At 35.6% G+C, this 27031-nt stretch overlaps 1 protein-coding gene across 7 annotated transcripts in view; it reads left to right on the top strand.

Annotated features, from left to right (window-relative positions):
* Positions 1-27031, top strand: part of TRPS1 (transcriptional repressor GATA binding 1) — a 258019-nt gene that overhangs the window by 68834 nt on the left and 162154 nt on the right. For all 7 annotated transcript variants that reach the window (XM_035011789.1, XM_035011784.1, XM_035011786.1 and 4 more), the window contains one exon: positions 11863-12466. In XM_035011789.1, the coding sequence (XP_034867680.1) occupies positions 11863-12466 (604 nt within the window). The remainder of the gene's footprint in view (positions 1-11862; positions 12467-27031) is intronic.

The raw sequence follows: 27031 nt of genomic DNA, 5'->3' as shown, positions 1-27031 counted from the left end.
CAAGTCGGTTAAGCATCTGCCTTTGGCTCGGGTCATGATCCCAGGGTCCTGGGATCAAGCCCCGCATCAGGCTCCCTGCTCAGCGGGAAGCCTGCTTCTCCCTCTCCCTCTGCTACTCCTCCTGCTTGTGTTCTCTCTTTCTCTCTCCATCAAAAAAATAAATAAAATCTTTAAAAAAAAATAGACTGAGTTATAGGCAATATAAACCAAAGGAATATTGAGATAGCATTATTAAACTCATACAATTTAGATTTTAAGACAAAAAGCATAGGAGGGAAAAGTCAATACATAATGATAAGAGGTTCATTTCTTGAGGGAGATATAATAATTCTAAATATATAAAATATAGTCAAATCTATATGTAAAACAAAAACTGATTGACAACTACAGGGAAAATACGACAAACCACAATCACAGTGATAGATTTTAAGCAACCTGTGTTACTAAAGGTTGAACAGAAAAAAAATTTTCAAAATATAAAAGATTAGAACAACAAATTAACAAACTTCATTTAATAAAAATATATCAATTGTGCATCCAACAATTTAGAGAATTCACATGCTTTTTAAGCATATATAAAATACTTAGAAAAATTAACACATTTTAAGCAAAAAAACAAATTTCAGAAAGAAGTATCATACAGAGCATATCCTTTGACTCAGTGTAATTAAGTTGGGTCTCACTAACAAGAAGGTAAGAATAGATGAAGTTACATGAGGCAAATACTAACCAAAGAACAAAGGAGGTGATTTTTATCTCAGAAAACATAGATGTTAAAAAAATTATAAAGGGTAAAAATGGTCAATACATGTGACGCATAAAGTGAATTGGCAAAATTCTGGCAATATCAAATGCTCATATTCCCATTGGAAGCATAATTACACTCCTCAGAAGAAAATGTCTTTCATGGATACATTTGGAAACCTGTGCAAAAATGTTCACAGTAGCAGTTTTTGCAAGCAGGACGACCAAAACAAAAAAACAAAAACAGCAGGGGCACCTGAGTGGCTCAGTTGGTTAATCGTCAGACTCTTGATTTCAGCTCAGGTCATGATCTCAAGGTCATGAAATTGAGCCCTGTGTTGGGCTCCGTGCTGGGCGTGGAGCCTGCTTAGGATTCTTTCTCTTCCTCTCCCTCTGCCCCTCCCACCCTGCTTGCACACATGCACGCTCTCTCCCTCGTAAAAAAAGAAGAAAAAAAAAGGAAAAAAATACCAATTAATAATGATAGCTATTGTCATTAAATAATTTGTAGATTTTCTTTTTTTTTAAAGATTTTTATTTATTTGAGAGAGAGCATGAGAGAGAGAGAGCACCAGCGGAAAGAGAGGCAGAGGGAGAGGGAGAAGCAGGCTTCCCGCCGAGCAGGGAGCCCGATGCGGGGCTCGATCCCAGGACCCTGGGATCATGACCTGAGCCAAAGGCAGGTGCTTAACGACTGAGCCACCCAGTCGCCCCAATTTGTAGATTTTCATACAGTGGAATATTACACAGTAGTGAATTTAAGTAAATGACAATTGAATATGACATAGATGAATCTTGTAAGTACAATTTTGGCAGAATAAAAACAAATTGAAGACTATTTGCAGCTGGATACCATTTTATGTGAGTACAAAAACTAGCAAAACAAAACTATATACATGTTATATGTGTGTTTGTGTATTCACATATATACCATATATATTCACATATATACCATATATATTCATATACATTCATGTACATATATGGAACTATACCATAAGTATAATTTTCTCTATATCATCTCTTTCTATATATGTATATACATATATGCATACATGGATCTCTCTGTATTTCTCTGTATATATATATATTTATACCAACACACAGAGAGAGAAGGCATACATATATATGTAATCATATTCTACAATTATGTTCCAGTTTTTATTTTTTTGTAAACCTAAATATGAATGTGTATATATATTTATACATACACACACATATATGTAGACTGTGTATATGACTAACATTATATGATAACATTTTATTTTATTTTATTATTTTTTTAAGATTTTATTTATTTATTTGACAGAGGGAGACAGCGAGAGAGGGAACACAAGCAGGGGGAGTGGGAGAGGGAGAAGCAGGCTTCCCGTGGAGCAGGGAGCCCAATGCGAGGCTCCATCCCAGGACCCTGGGACCATGACCTGAGCAGAAGGCAGACGCTTAACAACTGAGCCACCCAGGCGCCCCTATATGATAACATTTTAAAATGAAAATGGAACCTCAGTTTTCATCAGTGAAGTCCAATAAATACTTGAATAAATGCTCAGTCCCCCTTATGAGTAAATAACTACTTAAAAATCATTACTATTGTCATTGTCTACCTGCTTGTTATCTAGAATGTGAAAAAATGGACATATTTTTGGTAGTAAATCTGATGACAAGCATCTGTCTAGATGGAGATTTATGAATGCATTTTAAAATGTTTAGACAGTGTTTGAATCTGTTAGACCTAAAATCTGTAACTCGGACTGAAGGAAATAACGTTGGATACCATAGCTGGTCAAATTAAGGTAGCTACTGCTCAATCTCTGCCTTAACAGAGCACCGAAAGGAGCATGGACTGTGTGCTCTGCTAATTCTAAAGAGCAGATTTTATGATAAGCACTTAATTATCAACACATCTTTAAAAGCTGAGTACGTAGTGCATTAGCACAGAGTTTCTCAAAGGGTGCGGACCATGATGGTTACATTTTAGATTTGTGTATGTTATAGGTGACATGTTCTTTTAAACAATACCTAATAAATCAGTTGCCTGTAATACTTTGAAATGGACCTAATAGTTCAAGCTGAGAATTTCCATTGTGAGACAGAACATTACCCAGGATATTACAGTCCTTCAAGAAAATAACCCACAGTCGGCACTACCTTTATTTGTATGTACGATTAGAATTTCAGATTTAATGGTCCTGAAGACTTTGTACAAGAACCATGATCAATTCCTGGGATAAAATAAAGTTTAGTCATGATTTCTAGTTCATATCAGTTCATAGAAATCATTTCCCAATTCTTACTCACTTTCTATTTTATGGGGAGGTTTGTCTTCCTTTAACATTTGGTGAGGAATATCTTCTTTTTGAAAGTGAATCAGGGAATCATAAATTGAAATTTTTCAGATATGACACGAGTTGTATTTTCTTCTACCACTTGAAATGACCCCATATTCCCCTTAAGAAACCCAGTTACTCCAAGTGAGTAAACACTAATCAGATTATTTCAGCTTTAAAAATACAAGATGAGTGGATTGAATGGAATCTTACTCAGGGTTCAGTTTATCTTATATTTTGTAGACTGTTCCTCTGTACTTAACTAAGACTGAATATTATTTGCAGTTCCAGCTTCTAAAAGTTGACTGATCTGGTTATTCACCTGTAATTCCTTTTTTTATCTTTGTCCCTCAGATACTCTCTTCACCTGCTCTTCATCCCTCATTCTCCAGTGTCCATAATCTCAAGTGCTGCATGTTAGAGGCCTTGATACCAGAAAAGTGTATATTACAAAATGACTAACTTTATTAGATACCAGATCTGTTGATCTATATTTAAATTAAACCACCTTCGGGCGCCTGGGTGGCTCAGTTGGTTAAGCGACTGCCTTCGGCTCAGGTCATGATCCTGGAGTCCCTGGATCGAGTCCCGCATCGGGCTCCCTGCTCGGCGGGGAGTCTGCTTCTCTCTCTGACCCTCACCCCTCTCATGTGCTCTCTCTCATTCTCTCTCTCTCAAATAAATAAATAAAAATCTTTAAAAATAAATAAATAAATAAATAAATAAATAAATAAATAAATAAATAAAATCTTTTAAAAAAATAAAAATAAATTAAACCACCTTCATTTACTCTTCTTCTATGGTAATTTGTCTGTAGGTGTTAGATTCCATAATTACCAAAAAAATACCTTTCAAAGTCTAATTGATTAGTATTTATGATCTACTCATTTACCCCCATGCTTTGTTTAGTCGTTGAAGAAGAAACAGATTTCAGTGGTTAAGGAGTACACCTGTTTGGTAGAGGAGAGCTTTTCAGATGCTGGCAGAAATCTCTGGGAGATTACATTTAGAAGAGAAAAGCATTGCTCAGATCTGAGTTCACATATACTATGGGCTAGTTTATTGTAAAAATAGAAATATAGAGGGGCGCCTGGGTGGCTCAGATTGTTAAGCATCTGCCTTCGGCTCAGGTCATGATCCCAGGGTCCTGGGATCGAGCCCCGCATTGGGCTCCTGGCTCAGCGGGGAGCCTGCTTGTCCCTCTCCCTCTGCCTCTCTCCCTGCTCGTGCTTTCTCTCTCTCTCTCTCTGTATCTCTGTGTCTCAAATGAATAAATAAAATCTTTAAAAAAATAGAAATATAGAAGTTTTATCAGAGTAAGGTAATGATAGAGTAGCATCTTTGAGCTGATCTTTTTCTAGGATCTAGAAAAGCTCAGCCCCTTATGAACTTTGAAAATAATGTATTATCTCTGCTAATGAATGAAACACTATTGCTAAAGCCACTGTACATTGAAATATGGATGGAACTGAAATAAATGCATTTTATAGCACATGAAAATTCTGTTAAATAGGATAAGGAATAAAACAACTTTTCTCACAAATTTTAAGTCATTTGAATTAAATACAATTTGGTCTTTTGTTAGGCAGCTTATAGTTTTCTCTGGAGGCAAGGGATGATTTAGCTTTTCTATCAAATTTCTTCGATTCATGTCCTCGTTGTCTAAAATGTTACATGAGACATACTGATTTTGTTTAAATATATCCCAAATATTGCATGGGACGTACTTACACTAAAATATTTGTTTTTTTTACACTGACATTCAAGTCGTCATTTTGTGTTTATCTGGCAATCCTGTGCTAGGGAGACCTACGAAATGACATCTTTTTCCCTTAGGTAGCATGAGGAGAGTGTTTGCTATCTGTTTGGCAGGAGAATATAGAATTTAAATTAATGCAAAGCATATATTTGTATTAAGGAGAAGTTTGGCTAAATGTAGCCAGAAGTTCTAGGAGTTTTTAAATAATGAAGGATTTATTCAGAAAAGCCACTCAAAATGCACCGTCTATGAAATATATCTGTGTACTTCTTCTTAGTATTTCTTCGCTGCTTTATGATTCTGTATATTAAATCCAGCATCCTGAACATCCACAGAGCTGTGGTGGTTTATCCCTTTTGTGATTAAGTATATATTTACTATTGGATGTTCTGGGTGGAGAGTGGATACAGAGATGTGTGAACATTGATCTTGATGTTAAGGCAATTACAGTATAACCGTAATCTAGGACATACACAAGATTTTAATAAAAGGCAATGTGGAAAAAGTCCTCAGAAGAAAACAGATTTGGAGGAGCTCAGAGGGTGCTAGGCATACTTGGGTTGAATCATTTTGGAAGTCTATATGGGTGAGAGTATGGATCTTGGGAAATGCAAGAAAGATTCCTTGAACTTCTTTGAAGTTTTCATATGAATGCTCATAAAATGAAATTCATTTTGTAGGTCAGAGGCGAGTCCAAACTAAAGTATTTTCACAGTGACTAAACTTGTATCCTTCTGTAATGTTCCTTATACTAAGGATTAAAATCATCTATTTTTATTTTTAGGGGACATGGCATTATGTTGAAGGTGTTCTCAGTAATTATTGAGAGAATGACACATGTCAGAGAATATATGTACATCTTTCAGGGACTAACTCCAGAATCAGCTAATAACATTGCATCAGCTACCAAACAGCATCCATGAAAGAGGACCGTGGACAAGTGCTCAATACTGTGTCATGTCCTCTGTATTATTCTATGTGAATTGACTTGTCTATGCTTCAGATTCTTATCCCATGAAGTAGGGATGGGAATATGTACTTCGTGTGATTGTTGAGGGATAATGTATATAAATGGCCTAGCACTATAAATAGTGAAAGATGATCCCCACACAATATAATTATAAAAAAAAAAGATTAATTCTTGTTTGGGGATTATGCTTGACAATGTTATAGTTGTAGTTTTAACTTCCAAAGCTGTTAGTGTTGACTCTCAGAGGTGGATAAGGTTGTATGTGCTTTAAGAGGGGAGATGATGTTGCTCATCCTAAAGAATTCATTTGAAAATACTCTGTCAAGTGCTGACTGTTTGTTCCATACTAACTAATACCCATCTTGAAGTTCTTTCTAACCATGGCTTCATGACTCTTGCTATTTATGGTGTGGTCTGGGGACCAACAGCATCAGAATCATCTGGGATTTTATAAGAAATACCGAATATTGGGTACCACCCCAGTCTTCCAGAATCAGAATCTGGATTTCAGCAAGATTCCCGGGTGATTCCTATGCATGTTAGAATTGGAGACACACTGCTCTAGATGTTAGTGTAGGTTATTAAAAAGTTTATGTGGCTCTAAGCTTTTGAAAGTAAAGTAATGTCTTTTTAAAATATTTTCCATCATTTATTTAAGACATATTACAGGGAGAAAGAAGCCCTTCCGGTCTCTAGAGTCCTATGTAGCAAATTGCCTTTTCTGCTTCACCTGGCTGTGTTCAATGGCCTGAAAGATTGAGCACTTTAGCAGTTTACTGTTTAATTGGCAAGCTTTACTCTCTTTTCATAAATAGTTGTTACACCCAGAATCTTAAGATTCTGATTAATGAGCTAGTAAGGGCATTACCTGGGTTGCATTGGACCCTGTATTGCTAGGAAACTCAGCATGTTTTGCAGACCCATTACCGTAGTCGGTGTTTTCTGCTGTCAGAGGATCCGTTTCCCTTCCTCTCACGTTTTCATTTTCCATAATGTCAGTGGTTTCACTGATTTCTATAAAGTTAAAAATTTGGGCTGTCAGGGATTGAAAGATGGAACATTGATCTGGAAGGTAGAAGCCCTGTGTTCCTGACTCGATGTAGATTCAAGGGACAAGTCACCATTTCTCCATTTACTTATCTGTAAAATGGGCTGTATCCTTCAGTGAAATGGGAGATCAGAGTGCTTTGAACTCTTCAGAAGGAAAGGTGTGTGAGTTGAGCTTACTATTACAACTTTATTTTAATATCCTTCCTGTTAAAATGTGTTTTCCTTTTCACTGTAAAACCTGGGTCTCACCAAGAACTTAGTTCTAAAGTTGGGGGGGGGTTGTTGTTGTTGTTGTTTGCTTTATAGTCATCCCCACTGATCTCTGATCGTTCTCCAGCACCCATGCCAGGGAAGGTTTTTCCTGGAACAATCAGATCAGGAGCTCCTCTGTGGGGCAGATCAGAATAACTCTTGCTGAGATCTGCAAAAGAGTCAGGGGTTGTCCATTGGGACAACTTGGAATCAGAGAACCTAGAAGCCCCAGACAGCTGAGTGTGATACTTTGTGAGGAATTCAGTGCCTGGGCAGGGACCCACAGCCTTTGTATTTTTAAGGGGACATAGCAATCAAGGCATGGGTAAGGGTTGCATGTGTTGTTTTTATTTGGTGGAGGGATAGGACGGCTCAAGGACATTTCTAGATTGCAGAATAAGTTGATATTGAAGGCACATAATCTGAATTACTGAGATATATTACTAGATACATCATGATTCTAAACCATCTTAATGAATACACTCAAGGCATCTCCACCTCCCAAGACTTTAATAAAATATAGGTAATGCCTTTTTCTATTTTTGTGATTCAGAATCTTAAGAGTCTGTGTCTATTAATGAAAAGAGTAAAGGTAGGCAATTAAGCAAAGTACTAAATTCCTCATTCTTTCAGGCTATTGAATGCCACTAGGTGAAGCAGTGAAGGCATAGAATATATTCTACCTGTCAATGTCTTAAAGCAAAGGGTCTTCTAGGAAATAAACTTACTTTTAAGAACGATGTTCATCATGGTTAAGGTACATAGGAGAATGGAAAAGGATGATAACAAAATGCTGGTTTGTAAGTTTAAACTCCTTTGCACAAAGACCATAGATTCACGCAGAAGAGAGGGGCTTTATTTAATTTTGGGATTTATACCCATTGACCCTACTTATTTACTCACCTACTAAGGTGTTATTTCCTTAATATTCACAAGAATCTATCAAGAGGCACTATTATTTTCACTTTGCAGATGAAGACATTGGGGCAAGTTTAGTAAATTATCTCAAGTCACACATAGAGTAAAAGATAGAGCCAAGACTGAAATTCAGGCATTCCCAGAGTCTACACTCTTATATGCTCCAATAAGAACTGAGATCCTGCTGTTTTAAAATATTTTGTTGCAAGGTACCCTAGGAAATTGTATTTCTTCTACTGTGCGTTGCTACTCTCTCCTTCCTGTTGCCCTAGAATTGTCTTTATTTCTTGAAGTAGCTTCACTGTAATTCTGTAGAAGTTTTGGACTTTGGAATTTTTTATACTTTTTGTACTTTTGGTTTTGTATAAAATACCAGTTTTGGTAGAAGGAGCAGTGGTAATTGATAGTCTTACTTTATCGGAAGGAACTCCCCTCAGAGATTTCAAACAGAGACCCCACCATGTCAAGGAAACCATAAATTTACTGCCGTAGTGGGCAGTGAACTCGCTAGAACTGTCTAGCGGTGAAGGTTGATCAGAGCTTGTGAATGTGCTTCCTGAAGTTTGTTTAATTTACGTGGCTCAATAGATTATGTGGTATATCTTCAGGAGGGTATTTCCTAGGTATGTTTTGGTCTTTAGCCATTCTGATAAATTTGTTTTTCTCTGTATGATTGAACTTCTTAGACATAAAAATTTTTTGGTACAATTTTGAAGTTAGGAGTTTATCTCCCATTGAAGATACTCAAATATAGTTTTGCTAGGAAGGCTCTTTATTTGAAGTTCCCATAGGTTCAAGGTCCTAGATTTTGAGTCTTTTGTCTTTTGTGATCTGAATCCTATATGGGGTTTTCTAGCCTTGACCTTGGGTTAAGATTCTTACTCTTGGTTATAGACATCTTCTCCTCAAGGGTTAGGCTTCTTTCACTTGAGAAATTTAATTTTAACATTACATTTTTATGGTCAGTTGATCATTAAATTATTCACCTTTGTTGTATTTCCTTTTGCTTTATCTTTATTACTTAAACAGTGAAGAAAAGATAGAAGACAACTTTCTGTAAAAACTAAAAGTTAAATGTCCATATTTATTCAACCAAATGTAAGCTGTTAATGATAAGAAGACAATTTTGTCCTGCATTAAGTACTCTCGACAAATACTGGCTGAGATTTTGTTACATATCTTAATACCTTTGAATTTTGCTTCCTTAAAATATGAACATTCTTTTGGATTTTTCAACCATCAGACAGGTCTCATAAGGGAATGAAGTTATTCAGGACAGAAACCGTTAAGGTCCCAAGTGACTAAAACATACATTTAACGATGCTACTGCTGTGCCTATAACCTTGCAGTTGCTTCCTTTAACCTCTGAAGGTATCTCTCTGCCTGCTTATCATGGTCTACAAAGCTCTAGATGACCCCTCCAGCTTGTTGATTGACATGCTTCCTCTTATTTATTCCTCTAAAGCAACGATGGCCTCTGTTCAGTATTTCAGACTGGCTAGAATGTGCCTTCTTCCCCTTCCCCCTCCTCCAACAAGAATAGCTCCTTTTCATCCGTTGGTTTTCTCTCTCTCAGAAAGGCCTTCCTGACTGCCTTATGCAGCCCATCAACCCCCATTACCATCCCATCCATAAAAGTTCTTGGCACATACCACTCTTTATATTTATTTATAGTCTAATGTGAGGATCGTCCTTCCTGACTAGACTCTAAACACCAGGTGGACAAAGACTGGGTTTCTTCTACATACACCAGTGTGACCCCAGGGCCTGGCAAAGTAATCTGTGATGATCATCTACAGTTATATATATGCGCACATACGTGGTGGTAGCTTTAAGTAATAGCTCTCCAGACTTATTTTGTTACTTTAAGTTGGCAACTGATTGCATTAGTGAAGTAGCACGTGTTTCCACATGGAGTTTATTTAGAGAGTCATACAAAGTTTTTATAAGTATGCCTTATTCCAAGTCACTTGTGTACCTTCCCAGTATGTCTTTTAGGATATAGTGCCTCTGTTCTTCTTTGTTAATCAAATATTTGTCTTAATTTGACAGTGTTCCATCTTTAATAGCAGAGGATGCTATGAAATTCAACAATACGTTCTTTTTGTTTTATGCCTTTTAAAAAAGAAAACACCTGCATTCACACGTTCTTTATGAATGAATATATCCAGTCAGCCCCTGTCATGCTGCACACCCAGCAGACGCTCAATTGTTGAATGTTCCTAAAGCCTTATGGATAGATAGAATTTGTCTTAAAAAATCTCGAGCTTCTGATACATCTTATTTACTAGATTAGATCAGTCAACCATATTTCATTGACTAAATTGATTTAAATTGTGTGATAGAAAAGAACACTGTAATCAAGCAGAATTTAATACATGTAAATGCTATATAAACTAGCACTAGAGATGTATGTATATTTATAATGAAAAAAATAGTTGAAATAAACAAAGTGAAAAGTCCACTGATGAAATCAGTGTACGAATATATGTGTCTGTTAAATAATATAGAATTGGTGAACAGAGCAAGTCTTTCAATAATAAAACACACCAACCGAGTTTCACTGTGAATTGGCTGGAGTGTGGACACATTAGTTTATATGTGTGTGTCTACCCGTTATGGTTGATCTAACAAAAGGGAATGTCACATTCTTTATATGGAACCAGAAATGCCAGTTAATTACATTCCAACTTCTGGGTGTTGCAAATGGTGTATTTTGTCCTACCTGTTACATTGCAGGAGATAAAATTCAGGTCCTTAAAGACTGGGTTTTTTTTTTTTTTTAAGTTATGTTAATCACCATATATTACATCATTAGTTTTTGATGTAGTGTTCCATGATTCATTGTTTGCGTATAACACCCAGTGATCCATGCAGAACGCGCCCTCCTTAATACCCATCAGGCTAACCCATCCCTCCACCCCCTCCCCTCTAGAACCCTCAGTTTGTTTCTCAGAGTCCATAGTCTTTCATGGTTCTCTCTCCCTCCGATTTCCCCCCTTCATTTTTCCCTTCCTGCTATCTTCTTCTTTTTCTTTTTAATTAACATATAATGTATTATTTGTTTCAGGGGTACAGGTCTGTGATTCATCAGTCTTACATAATTCACAGCACTCACCATAGCACGTACCCTCTCCAGTGACCATCACCCAGCCACCCCATCCCTCCCAACCCCCACCACTCCAGCAACCCTCAGTTTGTTTCCTGAGATTAAGAGTCTCTTACGGTTTGTCTCCCTCTCTAGTTTCATCTTGTTTCATTTTTCCCTCCCTTCCCCTATGATCCTCTGTCTTGTGTCTCAAATTCCTCATATCAGTGAGATCATATGTTACTTGTCTTTCTCTGATTGACTTATTTCGCTCAGCATAATACCCTCTAGTTGCATCCATGTCGTTGCAAATGGCAAGATTTCATTCCTTTTGATGGCTGCATAATATTCCATTGTATATATATACCCCATCTTCTTTATCCATTCATCTGTCGATGGACATCTTGGCTCTTTCCACAGTTTGGCTATTGTGGACATTGCTGCTATAAACATCGGGGTGCACGTACCCCTTCGGATCTCTACGTTTGTATCTTTGGGGTAAACACCCAGTAGCGCAATTGCTGGGTTGTAGGGCAGCTCTATTTTCAACTTTTTGAGGAACACACAAAAACAGACACACAGATCAATGGAACAGAATAGAGAACCCAGAAATGAACCCTCAGCTCTGTGGTCAACTCACCTTCGACAAAGCGGGAAAGAATGTCCAGTGGAAACAAGATAGTCTCTTCAACAGGGCTGGTTGTTTTCAAGCCCTTCCGAATGCTAGGTTTCTAATGAGTGTTTTCTTCTGCAGGAGAGCACACAGCTGCTACAAATGCCGTCAGTGCAGTTTCACAGCTGCTGATACTCAGTCACTACTGGAGCACTTCAACACTGTCCACTGCCAGGAACAGGACGTCACTACAGCCAACGGTGAGGAGGACGGCCATGCTGTGTCCACCATCAAGGAGGAGCCCAAAATTGACCTCAAGGTCTACAGTCTGCTCAATCCAGACTCTAAAATGGGAGAGCCAGTTTCCGAGAGTGTGGTGAAGAGGGAGAAGGTAGAAGATAAGGATGGGCTAAAGGAGAAAGTTTGGACCGAGAGTTCAAGTGATGACCTTCGAAACATGACTTGGAGAGGGGCAGACATCCTGCGAGGCAGCCCATCCTATACTCAGGCGAGCCTGGGGCTTCTGACGCCCGTGTCCGGCACCCAAGAGCAGACCAAGACTCTAAGGGATAGCCCCAATGTCGAAGCTGCCCATCTGGCGCGACCTATTTATGGCTTGGCTGTGGAGACCAAGGGATTCCTGCAGGGGGTGCCAGCTGGCGGAGAGAAGTCGGGGACCCTCACCCAGCAGTATCCTGCGTCGGGAGAAAACAAGTCCAAGGATGAATCCCAGTCCCTGTTACGGGTAGGAAGGTTTAATTTTTAAATAATTCACCTATCTTGAAGGGAAAATGGGAGGACACATATTCTCTAGATTTCATATCATTTAGTCTTACCAACTGAAACTAAATGATCTGTCTCAGTCTGGGAATTTATACTTATAAGGCCGGAGTGGCAGAAAGTAGCTCGTGTGTGTGTGTGTGTGTGTGTGTGAACTCTACACATCCTTGATACAGTGGTAGGCAATCACTTGTTTGTCACTGCTCTTAGCTCAGATTGAATGTCGGTTAATCATTCCTGGTGATGCTGCAAAACAGCAAGGCCACATTTGGAGAAGGGGGGTTCAGAATCCCAGAAGATTGCACATCTGTTACATTAAAATAGGTAAATGACTTTTAAATTTTAAGGTGGTGTGACACTGTATCTGGTTAACAAGGAAATTAGCAGAGATTTAAATCACTAGGGATGCAGAGCCCATGGTGAAAGGTTAATACGGAAATGTAGGGTTTTTTTAAAACTGTTGGTATAATTATGTACAAATGACAATGCTTGTTGTTGTTTAGTTACCAAAAAGAAGGGAAAAAATGAGATAGACCCACGTGTGAGTGGTGTGAAGAGCATCCAAAGAAGAGAAAGACCGGTGTGTTTTATATGATCCGGCTTTTGTAGGGAGAAAGACATAGTCCCGTGTGGAAAAACAGAACCTCTGAGAACGATGAGATCCTTGCTCTCTCTCTTCATGCTCCGTAACTGTGTCAAGAAATAGTTTAGATTTTGAAAATTCACGAACTCTCCATACGCGATGCTTGCTTTTTGCCTAAGGCACCCCCACTTCGACATTTCACCTTGACTCTGACAAAGTGTTGAGCTTTCTGCTTGATTTCGATGCTTTGTTGGTGCCTAGAAAGTAGGATCAGAAAGCAGCTAACCTTCACAAAAGGGCCAGTTAGGAAAGCGAGCACAGCCAGCCCAATGCTTTGACCTGTGGGTCAGAGACCACTGAGGTCTCTCTGGATGGATTCTGGAGAGAAAAATTTCTCTTTCCAGTGTCTGCGTGGCTTCTCTACTCCCATTTCCTGCAGATCCTCTGAAGCCTATCTGTGCTTCTCAGGTTTCTCTATTGGAGTTGAGCAGTGCCTCTTAGAGGTGCACAGTTAATTAGAAAAGCTGTTCCCTTTCCTGGCTGCAGTCATGCCCTGGAGCTAAGAGAAGGGCTTGAATACAGAAGAGGCTGTGCCCCTTGTAGTCCAAGAAACAAAGAATCCTTCCTGCAGGGAAGGCGCAAGTTGATTATAAGTAACTTTAAAAAGAAGAGAAAGAGTTCTTGTACCCTTCAAGAAGGGTGTTCAATTCAGGGAGCTTCTTTCCAATACATATATATGGAGCTGCAATTGTAAATGTACATTATTTTCTTAGCATGTCAGGACTCCTCTGGTCTCAAGTGGCTCTTTGGTTTTTGGTTATAAGGCAGGGATGCTGTGTCTTAGGTTTTTAAATTTCATATCACATCTTGAGAGTGTGTTGTAATTGGGTGCTTTACATCCGTTATCACTAGATCTCCCCACCCATTTTTTTCCCCCATTTTAAAATAGTTTTCACCCGTGACATCTTCATTTGATACCAGTTGTTTGGTACCAGATTGATGCCAGCCTCTTTTAGACTGTTTCTGGAATATTACCTTTTCTGCCACCATGCACATACACTAAGAATTTGGAACGATCAATCATTTTTTATATGGTTAAATCTAAAACCTGAGCCTGAGAGTGTTACGTTTTTTGAGCAGACTGGGGATAATGATTCTTTTCTAAAAAGTTCTTTTTCTCAATTCTATCACTTCCTTAATTCCCTGACTTCAGAGTTTTTGTTGCATCATTGCAACTGTTTCTTTAGTTCCTCCACATTAGCTGCTGAAGTACGAAATCTTCCGAGAGACCGCTTCACCATGTTCTACAAATAATCAAATTCCTAACCATGGGATTTGTCATCTTTTAAAGGCGGTCATCTAAATTTCGAGAGATGACAAAATTTATATATATAAGCCGTGGATCATTCTTCCTTGACTTTTGTAAAATGTGACTCTTTAAAATTCATATTTTCATTTTATTTTAATATTGCTTTTGGGAATCACCGCTTTATTTGGAAGAGGAAGTGTAACTGATTTAATTTGTGCAGTATTTAATGAATTAAAACTTTTTAACGTACACATATCTTAGCTGATCAGCTTTTTAAGGCATATAAGAGAAACAGCAGAGCCCATTCTGAATGTGAATTCGACAAGAATTCTACTTTGGCGGTAGAAATTGGCGTTGCTGAATTATCATACCAAATTCTCAGTTCATTCCTCTGCCATCAATAAGGAAAGACCCATCAAAGTATCACTATCATATTTATTGAAGGTAAAAACACTGCTTTAATTTTATAGTTGTAGGGGTCTAGTTGTTAGTGAAGGTGTCCTATAAAAGTTTATAAATACACCATAAAAATACGCAAACACAGTTTACATGTAGTGAATGGAAATATAGGTGTCTGTAAATGTGTATCTACAGAATATAATATTCATATTTGAGTATAAATAGAATGGAACTTGAAATTATCTTGCTATTTGGCCTGTTTATTTAGAAATAGTAAGCACTTTGAAAAAAGGAAAATTGGTTTTAAAAGTCATTTTATTAAATAGTGCATACAGTGTAGTCTTAATAAAGTGTGCTTATAAATACATTTATACATGTAGTTTCTAATATTAAAAGTAAAAACTTGACTATCAACTGACTATACAAATTGATAATGAGAATTATGAGAAATTTGTGCAGCAGAAAATGTTAATTTGAAATAGTTCAACCCTATGCTGGTTAATAGTGGAAACATTTTTAAAGAGCAGGATGAAAGTATTTAGGGCCATTCACAAGGCACACAATTATAGTTGCTTTCAGGATATTGGTCTTTCTGATACATGTTTTTAACTGGTTTCAGTTATGAAATTTTGCTTCACTCAAAGTGAGGAAAGAAATATAAGAATCATAGAGAAGAACTAAAATTTCAAAATATTTTCTCATTAGTTTTTTTCTTTTCTTTTTTTGTTTTACATAGGTGTTTGGCTTTTAGTTTTGCGTTCAATAGCAGATCGTTTATATATATTTTCACATAGCAAATGTTTTGTATTTTTCCTTTGTTACCAGTATGAAATTGATAGGTTACAAAACATTTTAAATTGTGTATGTTATCTGTGTGGACCACTGTGCTTTGAGGATAGCAGGGGGCACATTAACATAAGCTTTATCTTGTAAATTGCTTTATGAAAATTAGTTTTTTGTTGTGTATTAACTACCTAATATTTCTGTAAACTCATTGGGTTTTGTTTTCTTTTATGAGTAGGAAGAAACATTAAAGACTTTAGACTCTGCTAAGATAGTCCCAAGTTTATATGAAAACTTTGTTACTCTTCTAAAACTTCTAGAAGGATTTTATAAACATGAATAAGTTCCTGAAACTGTTTTGAAAATACAGTGTTTTCATTTAAACTTAAGATTTGGCTCTGTGAAGAGGTTAACATATTTAACATTTTCTGTGCTAAAAGCAAAAGTTAATTGGTTTTAAATATTCAACTTGATGTTCCTTTCTCATGTTAAACTGAACAGTGTGTAGGGTAGTCAGAACGCAGTAAAATCGTGTGCCTTTTTCTGGCCAGTTCCTTCTATGTTGTATATTTACACAAAGGTATTTATTTATTCATTTTGTAGACAGACTCATACAAATGCAACTATAGTAGTCTTATGATTTCCTGCATAAGAAATTCCAGATCTCATTCTTATAATTGACGTTTTGATTGGGTTTTATGACATAGAAAGCTATGTCTTTTAACTGATAACCACATTAATAGGAACAAAGCATCTGTCATTAAATTTCACAAAGATTTTGCCAATATCAAATGCAGTTTTTCATTTAATGAAATGCAGAAGTATAATTGGGTTTAGACGGTAACTGTGTAGGGGGAGTTTATGGCAAATCCACATCCAGGTAAACATCTGCGTGTCATAGATAAACTCATCAGCTATGATAACTCGAATTCTCCCATAGGTTCAGACACCCTAGTTATCAGTCCACTTTCTTCATGCATCTAGGGGAAAAATGATTTTAGATTCCACTGTAAATTTATTTAGGGAAGTCTGTCTATTTCAACATGTACATTTTGCACCAGTTGGTTTTGGCAGAGACCTTCAGCCATGGGCCATGGGAGATGGGTTCCAAGTTCTGGGAGTTGAGTTCCAAGCTGAGCCACTGACTGTCAAAGGCAGGGCCTCCCAGGATCTCCGTTCATCCCACTCTTGGGATTAAAATGCCTGCCGTCCTCACAGAAGTTCTGTGCAGCTTAGTTAATTAATGTTTGTCAGGCCATTTGAGATCGTCAGATGCAGGGTTCTAGATAAGTGCAAAGTAGTATGATTATTTGTTCGTTTTGTAAATGTGATACCAAGACAGCACAAAGTAGATGTTATTTCCCCCTTGCTTCAGTGGTGTTAAATTTATAGTTTAAAGATTGTTGATACCGGACAGTCTATTGAGATGCAAAAATGTTCTTTTGGGGACAGTCCATTGGCAGCCAAACAGACGTTCAAACAAGCGACAGTGTTGAATGCCTTTACAACCAGTGACAGAAGATCGCAGGAACTTTTTTAAACTAAAGATGATTTCAAGGGAAAAGTCTGATACTGGTTTTTTTCCTTCACCTTTAATGAGAATAAAATCAGTTTTTCAATGATCTGCGGGTAATAGTGATGTAATAGAATGTTTATGTATATAACTTTTTCTAGTTCCATTTGAATATTTACATATAGGTATACTTAATCCCAAAGAGAACAGACTATACCTAGAAAAATGGGAAGGATACACCACCGTAATCACTGGTCATGAAACTTGTAGTTTTTAGGGCACATTGATAAATTCTTTCTTTAGGTAATTGTTGATATTTGATTTGTTGGTATTTGAATAAAGTATTAAAAACCATTTACTATATCCAGAATTAACAATCCTTGTATATCTCTGTGCTTCTGCCTTGCATAGATGAATTTCTGTTTCCACCTGTTAGAAAAGGATATGATTTAAATTCAAATGTAATATAGATTTATTTAAAAAATACAATCCATCATTGACTTAGTTAAGTGTAGCAGTGAACATGACCGTTTTGTTTTTATTAAATAAAATCTAGGTAGCTTGATTTTATTTCCTTTATTGGTTATTCATCTTTTATATAGGTATACCATTTTTGACAGGAGATCACAACTAAAGCCAATTTGATACATGTATGTTTGGTTTTATTGGCTTGACCAATGGGATTTTCTTCTATTCCAATTTCTTTTTCATAAGTCAGCTCCATTGACTCAAGTATTTTTGGAAGCATTTTTTTTTTTTTTTTTCCTTTTTTGTAACCTAGACTTTTTGTGAAGTCTGGCATAGTTCTGCTGGCCCAGGTTTGTAAAGTAGGGGAAGCAGATGTATCTTTTAGTGAATTGGGCTGTAAGTTTGTAGTTGCTGTGAAATGGTATCCTTCAGCACAGTATCTGTTAATTATTTCCTGTATAACTATCTTTTGCTTGGCTTCCTTTTCTCACAGACTGCATGAGTCAGGAGATAACAGGGCCCCAAAAGGAACCCATTGTTGAATGTTCTTTCTTAGATGTTGGAAATGAAGAGTATATAGAAGGTGGCCCAAGTTTCAGGAGCAACAGATGGAGAATGATTCAAAAGTGTGGCGGCCGTGAGCTACACAGCCTTGATGTGAATGTAGTATTTTTCTGGCGAAGTCCGATCTGATGGACAGATTTAACAGAACTGTTGATTACCTAAAATGCCAGGAAATTTTTTTATTTGGGATTTTTGTATATTTTGTTATTTGATGCCAACAAAAAAAGTAAATACTACTTCCATTGTCAAATTCTTTACCCTCTTTTGCCTTTGACTGTCTTAGGGAACTTTCATTAAGTATTTACACACGAAGACACTGGTTACTAGAATGGTCTACTGGTTAGCTCAAGGAAGCTTGCCAAGCAGGATACTGCTGCATCTAGTTGTGTTATGAGTTCAAGGAGATGCAAATAATACCTGGGAAGTTTGAAGAATCTGTTTCTTTCCTTTTGGTGAAGCAACATTCTCATTTATAGATGTTTGTAATTAAGCATAATTTATAAATAGAATAGAACCAGGGATATGACTTTATTTTGGAAAAAAATCCATAATACTTTATCTTAAGGCATATATATATTTTCTTATGTTATTAGTGATTAGGAGTAAGGCAAAGGAATCTTTCTTTTGTTTTTGTAAGTACAGGACGTTTGTGAGTGATAAATTGAGTGGTTGGTATCATTATTTACGTCAGAATGATCAAATAGCTCCCACACATAATTTCACATGTTAACATTCCTCTTTAAAAAGATAGTTTCTCAATTGAGAAGATTTACTTTTGGCATATTAATTATGAAAGCGATGAACCATTTTATACCCTGGAGATTTATTTGTAACATCATGACTAACCAGGAAAAGCAAAGAATATATGGATATATGTTTAAAAGGCAAAATAGACTTTATAGTTTTACTAACACTTAAAATGAGTTGTGATTATAAGTCAAACTTTTATGAGAATTTGGATACATGGAAAGATTTTTAAAATAGATTTCTAATAAGCACAATATTTTGTTTGAGAAAAGTGATGAGATCCATGACTGTGGTTTATTGAATTCCATTTGCCTGTAGTGTTATATTTGTTATATTTTGTTTACATTTTGGTATTCGAGACTTATACTAAGTCATGAAAAAAAAAGTCTTGGTAGAGAAATGTCCCATAAAATAATCTGTTCTCAGGGAATCAACTTCAGGTGTTTAGTCAGTAATGCAGTAGGACAGCATGAGAGTACCTCCTAGCTGCCCAATTTGAATTCTTGATGCGGAAGACAAAACCTGGGGAAACTACGTTAGAACAATTGTACATGAAAGCATTGAAAAACAGAGAATTTGGTTAGTGTAGATGGATACTTCTAATTGATTGCCACGTAATTTAGTATTTTATTTTACAGGATTAAAAGTTTACGGCCTTTCCATTAGTTTATTATTGAATTAACAACTTTCATCCTCACCAAACCCTTTGAGGTTGAAGCTGTTATTATCCTTTTTATTTAGGTGAGGAAACTGAGGCAGAGAGGTTAATTTGCCCGAGGTCACATGGCTTTTAATGGCAGAGATGCAGTTTTGATGAGGACGCTTTGAGTGTGGTCCATGCTCTTAACCATTGCACAGCTGCCTTTGACTCTCCATGATCTGTTCACAAATTCCTGGGGGACTCTCTGCAATTTCAGAGTAATTTGTTCCATCTAAACCTACACTCTTTGTCAAAACGGAAAAATCACTCTTTGAACGCGATGCAAATGATAGATGCTTTTCAAAAAAGAAGTGTCTGTATGACCATACAGAACACTGAAGAAAATGAAAACCAGTCCTAAGTTCCAACCCACAAATACTTTTCTATTCCTATATAGGTTTCTAATTTATTTTTCATATGCATGCAAATATATACTGTATTCAAGTATAGGATCATTGCCTCACTCTTTTGTAATCTTCTTTTTTCCTTTAAACAATATATTGTGGACATCTTTTCCCATCAACAAATATAACTTAAAATATTTGGTTTACTGCCTCCATGTTGTGCCATGAAATAGTTACATCATAATGTGCTCAGTAGATCGCCTCCTGATAAACATTCAAGTAACTTCCAATGTTTAGCTATAAAGAAACTTTGATGAACCTCCTGGTATATGTTATTTTATTGTTTTATCATTTCCTTAGGACATTTTCTTGTAATTACAGTTACTTAAATGAGAAAATACATGACTGATAACAGATAATGTTCAGAGGACTGGATTTTGACCCATCCTCTAAATGGTTCATTTTTAAAAATACAGAATAAATTCATTCATGAATAACATCCTAGAAATATTTAATTAAGGTTTAACTGTTAAGCTGCAAATTAACATATTTAATGATGAATGCAGATAATTAAGGAAAAGGCAAATAATCTTTAAGAGCTGTTTCTTACCATGTTTATGGTAGATAACAAATGACCAATAGCCAGGGCTGTGATGGGATATGCTTACATATTACCTATGAAGCAAAGTTTATTTTGTAGAGAAATTTATTTTCAAGCAGGACCCATTTTCTTAAGCAGAACTGAGTCATGGGCAGTCAACTCAAATAGGCTTGCCCTTTTCAGGGAAGAAATTGCTTTCTTTTTTCTTGCTTTCATTTTGTCCCATGGACAGTGTTCTGTGCTTCACAATTTCTCAACTCAGTTTTAAAGTTTTTATTTTCCTTGTGTGTGTAATAGATTTAGTGGTAATGGTGTGAGCTTCAAGGGAATATAACAGAGAAGAAGTTGGTTTTTTTCTTTAAAATACGGAATTTAATGATCTTCATTGCTGTGTTTTGCTGAAATATTTATATTGATTTGTTAGAAAGTACTTTTCTTTTATAGGATTTTCAGAATGTCAGCTAGAACATTCTTTCTTTATTATTTATTAATAAAGTATTAAAAGGACAGGAGCACGAGAATACTTTCTCAACTAGCATTGAGGTTGTGCTTGTTATATGCCACAAATAGAGAGTTTCAGGCTATTCTAACCAATTAATAACACTTAGAAAAACATGCATGATGGCATTTATATATATAACTTAAGTTAGACTCATGTATGGGAATTTGAAAATGTACAAATATTACATTTGAGAGAGCTATTCTCTTAAAAATAATTATTTGGCTTTTTTTTTAAAGAGTATAGAACTTTAAAATTTCTTTCCTGGTATGTTAAAAAATGAAAATACCTTCATTTGCTTATAACTTTTCAGAAGCATATCTGTTTTGCAAAGTATGATACAATGGAAGCAAGGCTGGCCATATTTTAGGAGATACACTTGTTTGTTTTTCCTCATTCTTTACCCCCTGAAACTTCCTTGATCATTCAAGAAAATCTATCTATTTTAGCTGAATTATATAACTTACTCAAAGAAAGTTGGAGCTTTCTAAAATGTGGGCTGTCTAGATAGGTAATCTGTAGTCTACAGATTAATTATCCAGTTCATATGACTGTCAAAATTTTAGGAGATATATATATATGTATATATCTTATATTTTATATAATATGTATATAAAATGCAGGATGGTTTTTAAAATCAAATTGAAATTTAGAGCTTGCCTCAAGTTCACTATGTGATGTAAATATTTCTGAAGACTCCAAAATAGATCCTAATTATTCTTTGAGTAGGATGTCCAGGCTGCTGAGGTTATAGTTGGGTTTGGAGGCTGGTGTGTCCCCACCTTTCATAGGCAGTTTCTAGCTGTGATTTAGGCTTGACCGGATTTTATTTTCTGGTAAAATTAGATTTCATGTTTTCTTTTTACTCTTCCCTTGTGATGTAGTGGAAAGAGGACTGGATTTTGGAGGCAAGGAGGTTTTGTGTTCTAGACTCACTTTGTGACTAACCAGCTGTGTGACCCTGACTGAGTCATTCAATCCTTGTGCACTGTTTCCTTTGGAAAATTATAGAGATTGAAATATACAATTACTCATCTCTTTAAAATTACAAATTCTAGGGCCAAGTCAATTTTCTATAAAACCTTAAACTTTCAGGTCTGTGAATTGATACCTGAGGCAACTTTAAGACAGAAATCTTATATTTAGACTTAGTACTGATGGTGTCCAAAGAGATATCACATATTTGATATGTGCATTCTTAAATCAGATTTCCCTCTCATGGCTAGGAATCCATAAGTTATTAAAAAAAAAAAAAGCACTGTCACAGTGCAGTCTGAAATCTTCAACAATTATATTGAGTTTTATCTCATATAAGAAAGCTCAGTTTTTCAAAATAAATTGTTTCAAAAATCATGTTATTAAGGGGCTGCTTGTGTATGATGATAAAGGGAAGTATATGCAATGAGAAATAGAATAATTCTGGGGAGAATATGACAGGCTTAAAGTCTATTTCCTCAGTTTCTTGGCATTGAGTGGTGATGCCTGTTTTGTTCAGTCAGATGTTCAAATCAGAGTTTTGGATGCAGAAACTAATTTTAGTAGGTGGGGTGCAAATTTCTTATGAGTCCATGAATAGACTCTAATCCCAGCTGTTTCATTACAATTATAAAAATAAAATTGGCTGTGAATCATTCAAACTCTATTTAATGGATGTGAATAATTCAGTTTTGTCCCACTGAAATCTTAAAACTATAAACCTATCTTAGATTTTTTATGCTCCTTCCCAGTTAGTATCCCATTATTCATGTATGACTTACTTGAAATATTGGTGGTCATGATGAAAATGACCATATTTCCACTCAGTTCCTGTGAGTTTTAGGAGAGGAGGTGGCCCCTAGGGTGAGGCAAGGGATGAAATGGAGAAAGAAATTGGGAAGAGTCTACAAAAAGAGAGAAAGATGTTAAATTAGTATTTTTGGACTTTTTCTTTTCCATTAAAATATATATGTTCATTATAGACATTTTAGAAAATATAAATAAGAAAAAATAAGAAAATGACTGCTCAGCACTTCAGTGAATCCTTTTCTGGAGACACACACACACCTACACACATGGACATATACATACAAACATAGGTTTATAGGCTTATTGTTAAATAACCTTCAGTTTTACTTTTTAATAAGCTATAAACATTTCTCCATATTAGTATATATTCTGCTACATCCAATTTATTGACTTCATAGTTTTTCATTATACGTTGTACTAGTTGTACTAGAAAAGATGATTATTGATTTCTTGTGGTTGGACATTTAAGTTATTTTCAGTTTTTGCTATTATAAATAATGTTGTATTGAATATCCATGTAGCTAAATAATTGTATCTTGCTTGCAACTTTAAATTGTTAGAATTGATTTCCCTATAATCAGGTGCCTTACGGGATGACACAATAGCAGAGTTTATTGACAAGTATAAGTTACTTTACCAGGCTGTGTATATATACTCTTGGGAAACAGAAAAATAGTATCATTTCTTGACTTTAAGTAATTAGAATTATATCACAGTGGTAGCTAAGAAATAGAAACCGTAATGTTTTCTTTAAAGATTATTGTAGGGGGAAAAGTTAATATGATGGTTTGAATAAAGTGCATTTCTGAAACACCAACAAATAACTAATCAGGCAATCTGTTTCACATTTATAAGTTGAGAGATAGATTCCTTAGTTACCTTGGTATTCAAAGATTATTTAAATAGTATAATATACTGACGTGAGTCTTACAAGGTAAATATATGTAGATAGATAGATATGGATATACTATCTCAAAGGGTTTAGCTCTCTCCAAACCTTCTTAAAGTTAATATGTTTTGGTGATCATGTAAAATTGATGCTAATAGGTACTCAATGAAGAGTTTGGTATACAAACTCTATTTTGAAATATTTGAATTTATTTTAATTTGCTCAAGGTCATTTACATGGTTTATTGTAAAGTAAGAATAAAAATCAGGTGTTAAAGGGAAGTGTAGAAAACCATTCTAACCTCCATCTCTTTCCATTTGCTTTTCCAAGCATCTTACTGCTATATGCAAAGTCTTTTCATAATACTAGAGACTGGTTGTATTTCTGGTTCATGAAGTTTCAACAAAATACCCTTTTGTTTGTTTTGTTTGGGTGACTCAAGTGCATATTTGGTTGTGCCTATATTTAACGGTGCTAATATTCATCTGGGTTCAAGATTTATTTTCCAAGAACCAACATGCACTAGACCAAACTAACCTAGACTCCGAAAGACTTGAAAGAAACAGGAATCTAAAATAAAAGGCAACTTTGTAGAATCATTCCTTGACATATTGGTCTCTAACTTTTCTTGTCATCCAATAAATGATAATTTAGCACCTACTAGATTTCAGAAACCATGAAAGATGCTATAAAGGGTATGACTATGAATAAATCAGTATTCCTGCCCTCACATAATATACAGTCATTGTAAGTAATAAGATAGGTATATGGACAACTATAGTATGAACAGGAGAGCGAAGAGCAGAGGTCTTTGGGTGTTTAAAGAGAAACAGATCACATTCAGTTAAGTGACTAAAGATAGTGTCCTAAAGAGTTTTCTGAGCTGGTTTTTGAGAAAAGCCTGGGCTTTTAGCAGGTGAATATGACAGCTATGTAAGTTAGAACAATGTGAGGTTAGCTTAGGGAACTTAGGGAACTGTCAGGAAGTAGATAATAGAAAAGCTTGACCAAAAGTTACGTGCAGTGTAGTTTGGGGAGCTAAGACTTGGCATATAGGTTAGGAAATTTTCCTTAAATGCTATTCAAAAAACTTTATTTCACAAGGAAATAGAGAACCATCATGAGTTTTGGAGCCAAGGATAATTTGATCAAACCTTTAATAAGGTTAATATGGCATTTTACATAGGATACTTGGAAGGGTGTGAGTAGGTGTCCAGAATTCGAGTGAGGGAGGTTAATTAGTAGGATAATCTTTTACCCTATGAGTTACCAAGAGTTCGCACTAGGATAGTGAAAATGAGAAATAATTTCCGTAGATACGCTAGATGTAGAATCTCCAAGAGTTTACATGTGTTGGTGACCAAGAGGAGGGAGGTTATGATGAATGAGGCTTTGAGTTTGGAAGAGGGGTCTAATAATAGCTAACAATCAGTAATCACTGTGGGCCAGGCCCTGCTCTTTATCTGTAGTAACTCACTGAATCTTCACACTAACCCCATGACATGGATGCTACCTTTAATTTCATTTTATAGAAGAAGTAGAGTCTCAAAGATGTTAAAGTCACTTGCCCAAAGTCACGGGCTAGTTAGTGACTGGGTCAAGCTAGATCATGCCCATGTAGTCTGGCTTTAAAGTCCATATTTCTTACTATATTGCTTTTGGATGAATGGTGGTGTCATTAGCAAAACTCTAGAGTGAACTGTTTTGCAAGTGCAAAATAATGAAGCTAGTCTTAAATATACCAAGTTTGCAGAACATTCAGATGAAAATATCTAATGGATAGCGGGAAATGACATCAATTATAGGAAATACAGGAGTTGGAATGACTTATCAATTAATTGACATTCATTTAATAGCGTTTATATTGAAAGCTAGTTTGTACAAAATATTCCAGGAGTAGTATCAATATGGACATGCTGTAGACACTGATTCTTCAAGTCATTTGCAAACAAGTAGGGGAGATAGTGTTCAGAAAAAATAACTGTAGTATAAGAAAAGGAGTATCAAGTGCTATAGAGTGAAACAAACAAAATGTGGTATTTTATTTATTTAAAATTTTTTAGAAGAAGATGTGACCTCTGCTTAATTCAGCCATCAAGGAAGGCTTCCTGGAATAGGTTACTTATCAGTTGGTTCTTGAAAAGGGTTGGAATCTGAATAGGTGGGGATGGATGGAGCAGGGGACTACTGGGGTGCAAGCAACAAACAAACAAATAAAAAAGAACTTTGGTGTTTGGAAAACTTGAAGAATCAAAGTCCTAAAGTCTAAAGAGAATATAAGTAGAAGGTGGCTTTGTTACTCCAGCAAAAAAAAAAAAAAAAAAAGTATTGTGGCTGAACCCCCCCTCTAGAGTGAAAATTACTATTTTGATATTTATGAGATCAAATTTTAAGATCCTCTGTGTATGGCAAAATCTTTTTTAATTGATAGGCTTTAGAAATTCACAGAAACACGCATGCCTCAAGGGTCTTATTATTTACATGCTAAACCAAAAGGAAAGAGTAAGTTTGAGAGCAGAGTTGGGTATTTTAATCAAAGTCTGAAGTAAGAATTTAATAATTTAATTAATTAATGTAAATAAGCTTCAGAAAGTTTTAAAAAATATATACATATGGTTTATATAAATATGCATATGATATGTATATGTAAATTACTCTTTTATTCAAATATAAGTTAAAATAACTCTACTCAGGGCCATTACTTTCAAATTTAAGTGAAAAATATTCTTGAATATCATTTAAAAACATATGCCATACATACTATACTAATTTGAATGATTCATTATGTATAAGAACTATTGTATTTTAGTTTTATGTATTGTTCTGATTTATTCACTGATTATTTCTCCTGAATTTAATCCTTGGGCTCATTTTCATGTCCTATTTTTAATCTTATTTTGTCATTGAGAAGAAAAAGAGATTCTTGCTTGCAATATGTCACCTGTTGTTTAATGACTAAAACTGTTACATATCTTAATACTGTATTACATTAAGTCATTTTAAAAGCATTGCTTTCCCTTTTGTTTAAAATTCCTACAGTCTCTGAGATATTGGTAGGGGGTTAATGGAAGTCTTGATTAAAATCTTCCAAGCTTCAAGGCTTTCAGTTCCTGTAAACAATTTGGATCTGAAAGATAGGTTTATATATTTTTTTTACTAGTCTATTTACTGATTTAATATTAAGAAAAATCCTAAGTTTTTTTCTTTCCTTTTATTGTAATAAGTAGAAGTTAAAATGTATTTTAAAAAATCAACCACAGTCCATTGTGTGATGATCACAGATTTTTTTGGCAATCAAGTTAAAAAATTCTCCAAAGACACAGCATAATCATTTAAAAATAAAGGA

Source organism: Mirounga leonina, unplaced genomic scaffold (assembly GCF_011800145.1).
Source record: "Mirounga leonina isolate KUSES-001 unplaced genomic scaffold, KU_Mleo_1.0 Mir_165, whole genome shotgun sequence".
In the NCBI taxonomy this organism is placed as follows: Eukaryota; Metazoa; Chordata; class Mammalia; order Carnivora; family Phocidae; genus Mirounga; species Mirounga leonina.
This window is presented reverse-complemented; position numbering and strand designations above follow the sequence as displayed.